The sequence below is a fragment of the Penaeus vannamei genome, chromosome 19, assembly GCF_042767895.1.
Source record: "Penaeus vannamei isolate JL-2024 chromosome 19, ASM4276789v1, whole genome shotgun sequence".
NCBI classification, from domain to species: Eukaryota; Metazoa; Arthropoda; class Malacostraca; order Decapoda; family Penaeidae; genus Penaeus; species Penaeus vannamei.
This window is the reverse complement of record NC_091567.1, coordinates 31,897,895-31,910,447: the sequence shown is the minus strand read 5'-3', so window position 1 is coordinate 31,910,447 and position 12,553 is coordinate 31,897,895. Positions and strand designations below refer to the sequence as shown.

Genomic DNA, 12,553 nt, shown 5'->3' with positions numbered 1-12,553 from the left:
TAATACCCCTTATTCAGTTAACATATAACCATGGCTACAGGGGCGGCTCCAGAGAATTTTCTGGTAGGGGGCAAAGGGGTTAACAACAATAAATCTGAGGGGGGGGGGGGCGCCACATTATATATACAGGGGGCCATTACGGCGAGTCACTGACCATTGGGGGGGCACACGGGGTAGCCAATCAGATTGTAGGGTGGGCAGGTGACCCTAGTGCCACCATAGAAGCCCCGCCTCTACATGGCTGTCGCTAAATTCTCATTAAAATCATCAACTTTTTCCCCCCGATGCAGATGTGAATGCAATGAGGAAGTGGAGACGGAGGAGAGAGTTGCCAGATACCTCAATACCCTCATGGCGGAAGTAGATCCGGTTACAAACAGGTACAGGATTTTGTAACGAGGTGTCATGGGAGACAAAACACCCGCGGCTGAGAATCGTTTCTATAGCGACGTGTTGAATGGCATGACGTTGGGTTATGAAAGGGGGAAGAAAGGGTTTAACTCATTTTTTGTGTTTTTCCTCAATGACAGCTGTGGGTTTATGTCATTTGTGATTTTTCACTTGATGATATTCCGTCTAAGGAAATTTTACTAGTTGTGTGTGTGTATGTATATATATATATATATATATATATATATATATATATATATATATATATATATATGTATATATAAGTAAATGTTTTTTCCTTCTTTTGTTATTTTTTCTTCATCTATTTACACACATATATATATTTTTGTTATTATTTTCTATTGTTTATTTACACACACACTCACACACACACACATATCATATATATATATATATATATATATATATATATATATATATATATATATATATATATGTATATTATATGGATATACATATTATATATACATAAATATATGTATATATTCTTTTCTTTTTTCATTCTCAATGAGAAGAAAAAAGAACAACAGCCAAATTCACAACCTCATGCATGACAATACTCAACGACATATCAAGTTATTTCTAATCTAAAAGAAACAGAAAAAAACACAAAAAAGGAAAAAAAGGAAAAACTATAAGATTATTTTTTCCAAGCCCATCTTCCCCATTATATATGAATATTATCGTCCTCTTTCTGTACAAGAGAAAACGAAGAAAAACAACAACAATAATGACTACAACAGCTGTCAAAACTACAACAATCACATTTTATAATATATATTCCATTGTACATCATTATTGTCCTTCCCTTAAATTAACAGTAAAAATACAATTTCCCTCTCATATACAATAACAAATAAAATAGTGGCCCACACCGAGAAAACAGTATGGTGAAGGTATATTAAATTAATTAATACTATATTGATGATACAAACACTTGAAAATAAGATTAATAAAAATCCAAGTCAAACAAGTTTACATCAACAGCAGCAACAACAACATCAACCACAACAGCAATTACAAAAGCAACAACACCAAACAACAACAACAGCAACATCCACAACCACAACCACAACAGCAACAACCCCATCACCACCACCAAACATCAACCCACACCCCATAACACCCCCTCTCCCCCTCCCAGCCCCTCACAACTCCCCCTCACCCCCCTCCCTCCACGCAGGACAGCCGAGGCGAGCGTGCGGGCCTTCCACCCCTCCCTGGCGGTCGAGTTCCTGACGCAGCAGGAGCGGAAGGGCAAGAGGTGCCGCAACACCCCCGGCGTCTTCTCCGTCAGGCACCGGAACGTCGTGTGGCAGGAGGCGGACGTCGGCGGCACGGTTTTCCTGGCCTTCGGAGCCTACTTCGACGATCGTGATGTTGAGGGTGAGGAAGGGGGGGGGGTTGGAAAGTGGGGGTGAGGGGTGGGGGTGAGGGTGGGTGGAGGGGGATGGGGTGAGGGTGGGGTGGAGGGGGATGGGAGTGAGGGTGGGAGTGAGGGTGGGGGTGAGGGTGGGTGGAGGGGGATGGGGGTGAGGGTGGGTGGAGGGGGATAGGAGTGAGGGTGGGTGGAGGGGGATGGGGGTGAGGGTGGGTGGAGGGGGATGGGGGTGAGGGTGGAGGGCGGGAATCCGTTAGGGGGGTGAGGAAGAGGGGTTGGAGGGTGGGGGAGGGGGCAGGTGAGGGATGAGAGTCGGTTGGTGGGGGTGAGGAAGAGGGGTGGAGGTAAAGGGGAAGGGGTGAGAGTCCGCTGGTGGGGGTAGGAATTAGTGAGGTTAAAGCACGGGGTTCCCAACTCTTTTGATTTTGTAGCCCTCGACCCATATGTAATAATCTCCACCTTTTTCACCTTTTCAGATTCACTTATTACTAACTATGGATAGTCTAATGGTGTCAGTAGCCATAGGATGAGAATACTCTATAGAAACATTCCGATTTATTGATATGTGAGAGATAATTATCTGTACTGTAGGTGAGATAGAAGTCAGTTTAATTCGACGTCATAATTTCCATAAAGTTTCATGGCCTCCCAGAAAGTACCCCGTGGCCTAATTATATATATATATATATATATATATATATATATATATATATATATATATATATATATATATATATGTGTGTGTGTGTGTGTGTGTGTGTGTGTGTGTGTGTGTGTGTGTGTGTGTGTATGTGTATACAAGTTGCAGTTATACATATCAGTTACAGATATCTGTATGTTTTTTTTTTACTAGCTGTAATTCTGAACAGGAACAAAACAAATCATAACAGGTATGAATATTGGTTTAATATATATATATATATATATATATATATATATATATATATATATATATATATATATATATATATAAAACAAATTGCTGAGTAGGTTTGACAGGTTTAGGCTTTGAGGTAATGGAAGTTGGACACACACACACACACACACACATATAGATTACTATAAATACATACATGTCTGTACCTATTTATCTATATATGTATATATATATATGTATATATGTATATATATATGAATATATATATATATTTATATATATATATAATATATATTTATGTATATGTATATATGTATACACACACACACACACACACACACACACACACACACACACACACACACACACACACATATATATATATATATATATATATATATATATATATATATATATATATATATATATATACGTGCGTCTGTGCGTATGCATATAAAGATTGCAAATGACGCGTATAGTTAACATTAATCAGCCAAAAAATAACACTAATTAACCTAATTAACCTTATTTCGCTCAAACATAAAATCGTTACTAACATGACGAAACCCTCCTCAGAAGGACCCTTGGTGCGAGTGCTGGTGATGGTCGAGAGTCCGAAGCCGCCCACGCCCACCTGCCACCTGTGGTTCGAAGGCGACGTCGCGCCCACGGCCACCAGAGCCATCCGCGTGGGTGAGTTAATACCATACGAACGACAGTAAGGGGTGTCTGCGACTGAGGTCAGCGGCGGTGTGATGTCCTCAGTCAAATGCTTATATATATGTGTGTGTGTGTGTGTGTGTGTGTGTGTGTGTGTGTGTGTGTGTGTGTGTGTGTGTGTGTGTCACGCACGACCTAGAGATAGACATTAATAGATGTGTGTGTGTGTGTGTGTGTGTGTGTGTGTGTGTGTGTGTGTGTGTGTGTGTGTGTGTGTGTGTGTGTGTGTGTGTGTGTGTGTGTGTGTGTGTGTGTGTGTGTCACGCACGCACGACCTAGAGATAGACATTAATAGATTGACAGACATACAGGCAGACAAATAGGCAAATAAACAGATATAAAAATAGCCAATATATATAGAAATAGACCGACAAATACACAAATATACCCCCAGTCACAAAAACACCCATAACATACGCCCACAAATCGAACAAGCAGGCGGGGCGAAGAATCCGATAAAAAAAGGCGGGAAAAATGTCGGGGTGAAAGACCTCGGTGATTGGTCAGCCTCGTTATGGCGTAATTACCCGGATGTATCGTCGCGAAGGGGGGTGGAGGAGGGAAGGTGGATGGGGGGAGGAGGAGGGGTGAAGGGGGTTGGGAGGGAGAGTGGGAGTGATGAGATGGGTGGGGAGGAAGGGAGAGGATAGGGGGCATGGGGCAGGAAGGGAGGGGGGAAGGGGGCAGAGGGGAGGAAGGGAGAGGGAAGGGCCAGAGGGGAGGATGGGAGGGAAAAGGGGAAGAAGAGAAGGGGATGGGGAGAGAAGGAGAGGGGAGAAAAGAGAGGAAGAAGGAGACAGCAGAAAGAAAGGAAGAAGGGAGAGAAAAAATAGAAGGAAAAGGGAGGCGGTAGAGGAGACAGGAGAGAAGGATGGGGAGGAAGGAAAAGGGAACGAAAGAGTGAGGCTGAGGAAGGGGGAAGGACTAGCGAAAGATGGAACAATAAAAGGCAAAAAAATAAATAAAAGGGGGAAGAGGGATGGAGTGGGAGCGGAAGAAAGAGAGGAAGAAGAGGAGGAAGAGGAAGAGGAAAAAGAAGAGGATGAAGAGGAGGAAGAGAAGTAGGAGGAGGAGGAGGAAAAGGAAGAAGAAGAAGAAGAAGAAGAAGAAGAAGAAGAAGAAGAAGAAGAAGAAGAAGAAGAAGAAGAAGAAGAAGAAGAAGAAGAAGAGGGGGACACGTAGGCTATATTGGAATATCGTCTTAAGAAAAAAACATTTTTATTTACTTTCCTTCTCTTGTTTCGTTGTCGACTTCTTTTCTTCATCTCTTCTCTGAACATTAATATAAGTTTCAGTATTGGTGTTAGTCTATACTTTAGGATTAGGTCGCTGTTAGTATATATGTTAATGTCAGTGTTAGTGTGTGAGGGTTCTACTTCATTTTAAATCGTTGTTGTTATTGTCGATGCTCTTGTTATTATTGTTAATTATCATCATCATCATTATCATAATAATTTTCATCATTGTTATTATCATTGTTATCATATTTAATAATGATGATAAATATTATGTCCATCGTTGCTATTGCTATTCTTATCGTTATAATTATTATCATTATTATTATCATTACTATTTTTATTATTATCATTATCATTATTATTATTGCTGTTGTTGTTTTTGCTCTTGTTGTTGTTGTTATTATTATTATTATTATTATTATTATTATCATTATTATTATTATTATTATTATTATTATTATTATTATCATTATCATCATTTTTATCGTTATTATTGCTGTTAATATTGTTGTTATTGTATTATCATCAGTCTTGTTATGCTTCTTATTATCATGATTATGATTACTTTCATTATCATTACCATTACTTTTATTATTGTTGTTATCATCATTATTATTATTATCATCAGCTTTCTTCTCTATATAGTTATCATTCTAATTGCCATAATAACCATTCTTTTTTATCATTATCATTCTTATTTTCAATAACATTATCATTGTCATTCTTTATATTTCATTGCTTTATTAATATTATTATTATTATCACACACACACACACACACAGACACACACACACACACACACACACACACACACTAGCACACATACACACACACACACACACACACACACACACACACACACACACACACACACACACACACACACACACACACACACACACACACACACACACACACACGCACGCACGCACGCACGCACGCACGCACGGACGCACACACCCACCCACACACCCACACGTACATACACAAATAAACACACAAATAACCAAAAAAGATGCTTAATAGTTTGTTTTTTTTGTGTTTCATAAAAAAATACATCAGATCTTGAAAATGCTAACAGTGGCACTCGGGTCATTATGCAAATGAGGAGATTTGTAACATTTTGTCGATTTTTTTTACGGTGCTTTTTATCATTTAAAAAAAGAAGAAGAAAAAGGAAAAAGTAGAAAAAAAACGAAAAAAATGAATACTGAAAAAGGTTGAACATAATTTGTGTTGGTAATGATTTTTTTTTGTAAACGAGAGGACGATGAGCTTATGTTAATTCATTATTTTTCTTACCTTCTTCCCCCCCCATCTCTCTTTTTTATTTTTTTATTTATATATATATTTTTTATCTCCTCTCTCTCTCTCATCCTTTCCTCCCTCCCTTCCCACTCACCTTCCCCACTCTTTCTATCCATCTGCCTGTCTATCCACCTGGAAATCACACCCGCCATCCACTCATATCCACAAACATGGATCTCTGTATCCAATCCGCACATCACACCCACCTTTCAACCATATCCACTCACTCTCTGTATCCAACCCGGAAATCACGCCCACTATCCACCTATATCCACCCATTCTACACACGAATCTCTCTTTATACACCGGCGAGCCTATCCACCCGCAAATCACGCCCATTATCCACCCACATCCGCTCAAACCCATTCCCGCTCACCCATATCCACTATCCACCCACTCACTACACGAATTTCTCTTTATCCACCGGCGAACCTATCCACCCGCTAATCACGCCCACTATCCACCCACATCCACTCAAACCCACTCCCGCCCACCACCCACTCATACCCACTCTACACACGAATCTCTCTCTTTACCCAACCGGCGAGTCTATCCCCCCACAAATCACGCCCACTATCCACCCACATCCACTCAAACCCACTCCCGCCCACGCCCGCAGAATACGTCCACTGGCAAGAACGATTCACGGGCGTCTGGCTACCCTACATCGTGACATGTCGGGCGGGAAGAGGTCTCCGGGGCGTCCCTCAGGTAGCCTCTCTCGTCCCCCACGCGTGTGCTTCGTCCACCAACGCGCTCCGGGTCTTGCAGCACGACAGGTCCGAGCCGAAGCGAGGTCTGGCGCTGTGTCACAAGTTTATCTTTAATCCCGTTAGAGACATTTCGCAGAGGTGAGTGTAATTTCTTTTTTTTCTTCTTCTGTTTTTCAGTTTTTTGTTTCTGTGTGTGTGTTTTTTTTTTTTTATTATTATTATTATTTTTTCTTTTTTTGGTGGAGGGGTGATGGGTAAGGGGTGGGGGTAGGAGTGGGGCTAGGAGTGGGGGTAGGATGGGTGGGTGGGATGCTTGTTTTTTCGTTATATGATGTTATCATTATCTTTCTGCCTCTTTTTGTTCTGACATTTGTGTGTCTGTCTCTATATGCTTGTCTGATTGTCTGTGTCTATCCGTCTTTCTCTCTGTCTGTCTAACTTTATCTCAGTATCACCATCCTTCATTGCTGTTGTTAGTATCATGATAATTATTATAATTATTATCATTGTTATTATTATCAATATCATTACTTATATTAATGTCATATCATTATCATTAATATCATCATCATTACTATAAACGCCTTTGTTATTATTATTGCAGTAATTACTTTAATGATTACTACTACCTTTCTTCTTCAAGCCTTATGTGTATTGCTGCTATCATAATCATTTCCCAGAATTGTCATCTTATTATAATTACTGATAATAATTTCATCATTAGTATTGTCACTGGTATTAATGTTATTAATAGTATTGACATTACTATCGTTTTCATTATTATTATCATCACTTCTGTTCTTGCTATTACTATATTTTTATCAATTCATTGTCGTTTATATAGTTACAGTGATTTATGCTTACTTTATTAGTATTATTATCATTATTTTTACTATTGTTATTATCATTATCTTTAATTATTATTATTATTTTAATTTTCTTTATCATCACAATTATCATCATATAATCATTATTTTTGATATTATTATTAGTGATATGATTATTGTTGTCAGAACTGATTATCATAATGACTATTGCTATAATGATCCCCCAAATTACAGTCTCAATCGCTGTCCCTTTGCCTTTTCTACCTATGTCTATCAGAATATATCAATCTACCTAAAAGTAAACATGCAAGGGTATACTATTCACGTGATACAACATATTACTGTCATTTGATGTGTATATTCTCAATCGCTCTAACACATTTATCTGTTTATATACTCACGCCAAATGCTATATATAAAATGTACAAATCACAAATACCATTATTAAGAGAGTAGACAGTACTATTACCTCCTCTACCGCAGTCATAAGACTAGTCGAGTAGGTGGGTCTGTCAACATCATTATCAAATAATCAATATTACTTTTACTTTGAGTAGTAATAGAATCAATATAATCAATACAATTAATATTACCATCTGCAGCGCATAACAATAATCAATAAAATTAACATAATTGAAACATCACAAACACTTAGTTATATTATTAATATGATTAATATAATTCATACAATTTACAGTACCATCTCCATTGCCTAGCAATATATTCAACGTAATGAACATTACCACCTCCATTGCGTACTAATTTCATCAATATGATTAATATAATCAATGCAGTTAACATTATCACCGCCACATAACAACAAAATCAACATAACTAACATTACCATCTCCAGCACCTAGTATTACAATCAATACAATTAATATAATCCATAAAATCGGCATTATCCTCTTCATCACTTGTTTATATTATCGATATCATTAATATAACCAACACAATTAACCACCTCATACCCTAGTAATACCATCAATATAATTATCATGATCAACACAGTTCACATTACCATCACCTCCACCTAGTAGTGTCATTAGTATAATTGATATAAGTAACACAATGAACATATCCATCTCACAAAATAGTAGTACAGTTAATATAATGAACGCAGTTAACATTACCATCACTTTCACCTTGTAAATGGCATCAATATGATTAATGTAACACAATGAACATGGCCATCTCACAAAGTAGTAATGACATCATTACAATTAATATGAGGAACACAGTTAACATTACTATCACTTCCACCTTGTAATATCAATATCATTAATATAACACAATGAACATGACCATCTCACAAAGTAATATAACCAGTACATTACCATCACCTCCACTCCACCTAGTAATGTCATCAGTACAAATGATATAATTAACATAGCTAACCTTACCATCACCTCCACCTATTAATGTCATCAGAACATAATGATAATTTCACAACGTAGTAATGTCATCAGTATGATAAATATAAACAACACAGTTAACTTTCCAACCCCCAACTTCCGGGTGAGGCTCATTTTCGCATATCGGACTTATCCTTATCCTTGCCATCACCTCCACCTAGTAATATTATCAGTATAATTAATAAAAGCAACACATTTCACTACGTAGTAATGACATCAGTACGATTAATATAACGAATACAATTAACATTACTATGACCACCTAATAATGTTATCAGTACTTTTGATATCAGCAAAATAATGAACATAACCAACTCAGAACGTAATAATGTCATCAGTACAATTAATATAAGTAACACATTTAACATCGACTAGATTAGCATGGCTTCCTCACACCCTAGGATTATCATCAATAATACTCACAACCTACTATTATCATTAATTCATCTAATATAACCAAAGACAATTGGCATGACCAACTCACATCCTAGTAATACCATCAAAATATTAACATTACCATCTCCACCAATACCATCATTATCATTAATACAATCAATAAGATCTACATTATCATCAACACCTTCCCAACCTCTTTCCTCGCCCCAGACTCGCCGAATGGATCGAGGCAGCGCGGGCGTGGGGCGTCGACCACATCACGACCTACGAAGCCTCCGCCCACCCCAACGTCGCCAAGATCCTGCGGCATTACGAGAAGGAAGGGTTCCTCAGCGTCATTCCCTGGCAGAACCCTGGATCGCAGCCGAACGTGCCCCATCTGTACAGGGCGTTTTACGACACGCAGCGGTAGGGGCTGGAGGGTAGGACGGGGTTGGATGGGAGGGGTTGGTGGGTGGAGGTGGGAGAGGGGTTGGATGTGTAGGGGTGGGAGAGGGGTTGGAGGATAGGACGGGCTGGGAGAGGGGTTGGATGGGTAGGGGTGGGAGGGCGAGAGAGAGAGAGAGAGAGAAGAGAGAGAGAGAGAGAGAGAGAGAGAGAGAGAGAGAGAGAGAGAGAGAGAGAGAGAGAGAGAGAGAGGAGAGAGGAGAGAGGAGAGAGAAATAGAAGGAGAGAAAGAAAGAGAAGAGAGAGTCAAAAAGACAATAAACAAATACAGTAAACAACAACCTTCCCTAAAATTTCCAGGCTCACATAGCCTCAAGGAATTCCAGAAAAACTACGAGTAAACCGAAAAAAATAACCCTTTGAGTACCTCGACCGCTTGACTTCCCTCCATCAAAGGTACACCAAAGCCTGCATCAAAAGGGTCCTTTGTACCGTCTGTTCATTTCAAGGGATTTAACAGTGAAATGGAAAAGCTAAAGAGCAGCGGATGGTGTACAGGAATGTTCCCACTTTTGGCAGTGGTGTCTGAGGAAACACGATACACGTTGTATGTACGTTGAAGTTTATACACGACTGGTGGGTATGGTAGCAGATGGTAGCGTGAAAGTAGCGTGGCGTGACTGGAGAGGTCGTGTCCTGTGCAGTGCAGTCGATATGACGAGATTTTAGAGTGATTGGAAGGCCCCGTGTAGTGTAAAAGCGGTTGGTGTGGAGATTCACTCGTAAATGACGTAGGGGGATGAGACCAGAGCTGAGGTCAGGGGTCAAGGTCATCGGGTTTCTACTAGTCGAGGTTACAGGGGAATCGTTTAGAATTCATGTCGAACAAATAGCAACAGGAACAAAGAAGGGATGAACAAGAAAACACACGAATATGCCAAAGGCCTTTTCGCTATTGCTTCACCATGCCTTGAAGTAATAGCGAAAAGGCCTTTGACATATTCGTGTGTTTCCTTGTTCATCCCTTCGTTGTTCCTGTCGCAGGGGAATCGTTCTATGACAGGCAGATTATGACTGGGTATCCTGGGAATGACGCAGAAGGAGCTTCGGCGTCTCCGGAAAGTTTGTGTACGATTGACTCCCTGCCCTTGTTAGGAAGAAGAGGTATATTTGTGTATTGATTTGGGACGTTTAGATAGATACTTCCGAAATGAGATCTCTTTATATACGTAGATATTTCGGGTTCAAGAATTATCCAATAATGATAATGATGGGTGAGAGAGAGAGCGAGAGAGAGAGAGAGAGAGAGAGAGAGAGAGAGAGAGAGAGAGAGAGAGAGAGAGAGAGAGAGAGAGAGAGAGAGAGAGAGAGAGAGAAAGGGGAGGGGGGATGAGATAAAAGAATAGATAGGAGACACGAAACAGTATTTGAGCCCCACACCCAAAATTCACCATCGAAACCCACTCCCTCCCTGACCCGACGCCCTTCTGCTTCTCCTCAGCTACAGTCTCTTCACGACGGAGAACATCCCCTACACGGACTGCCTGCTGCGCCACCTCGCCTCGCACCGCTACGTGGGCGTGTGGGACGTGGACGAGTTCCTGGTGCCGGCGCCGCCCTTCGTCTCGATTCCGGACATGATCGACGGGGCCAAGGGAACGGCCCACTCCATCGGCGTCAAACCCCCGACCTCCTACCTGGCCCGCTGCAGCTACTTCTTCGACAACCTGACGGAACCCGCGACGTCGGACATGCCAGAGTACCTCCACCTCCTCCGCCACGTGACCCGCACCGCCAAGTTCTCCCCGCCGAAGGTCTTCACCAAGGCCGTCCACGACACCTCCTACGCCCTCGGCCTCCACGCGCACTTCGCTCTCCTGAATCTCGAAGGGGAAGTGGACAGGGAACGCGACCTGTACCACTTGTACCCTGCCAGCGAGGGGTATCTAGGGCACTACAGACCCGCGTGCCAGGGAGAGAGCCAGGAGGAGTGCAACGCCTCCTTCCGGCCGTTCACCACAAGGGATACAGCCATGTGGAGGTACAGAGACCAGATCGCAGGGAACACCAAGAGGGTTTTGTCTAGTTTAGGGATTGTTCCTCCGTGAACGTTCGACGCGGAGATCGGTTGGTGTTCAGTGCCACTTCGGAAAAAAAAATCTTCAGTGTTCAGTGCCACTTCTGAAGAAGAAGAAGAAAAAAAACTTCAGTATGTTGTGCCACTTCTAAAAAAACCTTCGGTGGTGAATTGTGGTATGAACTTTTGTTTTATTCAGGTGCATTATATAAACTAATGTTTCTCATGCTCACCTCTTTCATATCTACATACTTTACATACTCTACAGAAATGCTCAAAATGCTCAGTGTTTTTTGACCGCAGATGTTTTAATTGTATAGGTATATATTCAAGAATATATGTACATGTAATAGCTTTTAAGTGTGCCACTTTTCATGTTGTAGGCGATGAACAATTTGTGTAAAGTAGGAAGTATACCTCATACGTACTGTTACTAAGACTTTTAAACCTTGAAAGAAAACAGAGAGAGAGAGAGAGAGAGAGAGAGAGAGAGAGAGAGAGAGAGAGAGAGAGAGAGAGAGAGAGAGAGAGAGAGCGGTGAATGAGTGAGTGAGTGAATGAGTAAGAGAGACGAAGAATATGATTTCCTTAGGAATTTGCTACTGTAAATGAGACAACCAAAATGATTCAAGATTAGTCTGACAGAAAGAAATGACCAAACACAGTCTCTAACGAAAATATAAGATTAGGATTATACCATTAATTAGTATGTAAAATCAATTGATTAATAAAAATAAATCGTACACTAAACACTATTCTAGAAATGCAAACTAATATAAACACCAACGTATACACAAATAGC

The 12,553-nt window shown here is 40.5% G+C and overlaps 1 protein-coding gene across 2 annotated transcripts in view; it reads left to right on the top strand.

Annotated features, from left to right (window-relative positions):
* The window catches only part of LOC113807942 (uncharacterized), a 17,198-nt gene extending 5,014 nt beyond the window's left edge, over positions 1-12,184 (top strand). Inside the window, exons 3-8 of one of the 2 annotated variants that reach the window (XM_027359268.2) lie at positions 291-380; positions 1,595-1,797; positions 3,246-3,362; positions 6,556-6,787; positions 9,498-9,695; positions 11,176-12,184. In XM_027359268.2, coding sequence (XP_027215069.2) covers positions 291-380; positions 1,595-1,797; positions 3,246-3,362; positions 6,556-6,787; positions 9,498-9,695; positions 11,176-11,782 — 1,447 coding nt within the window. In that variant the 3' untranslated portion in view covers positions 11,783-12,184. The remainder of the gene's footprint in view (positions 1-290; positions 381-1,594; positions 1,798-3,245; positions 3,363-6,555; positions 6,788-9,497; positions 9,696-11,175) is intronic. The other variant, XM_027359269.2, reaches the window with a different exon arrangement.
* Positions 12,185-12,553: the final 369 nt, after the last annotated feature.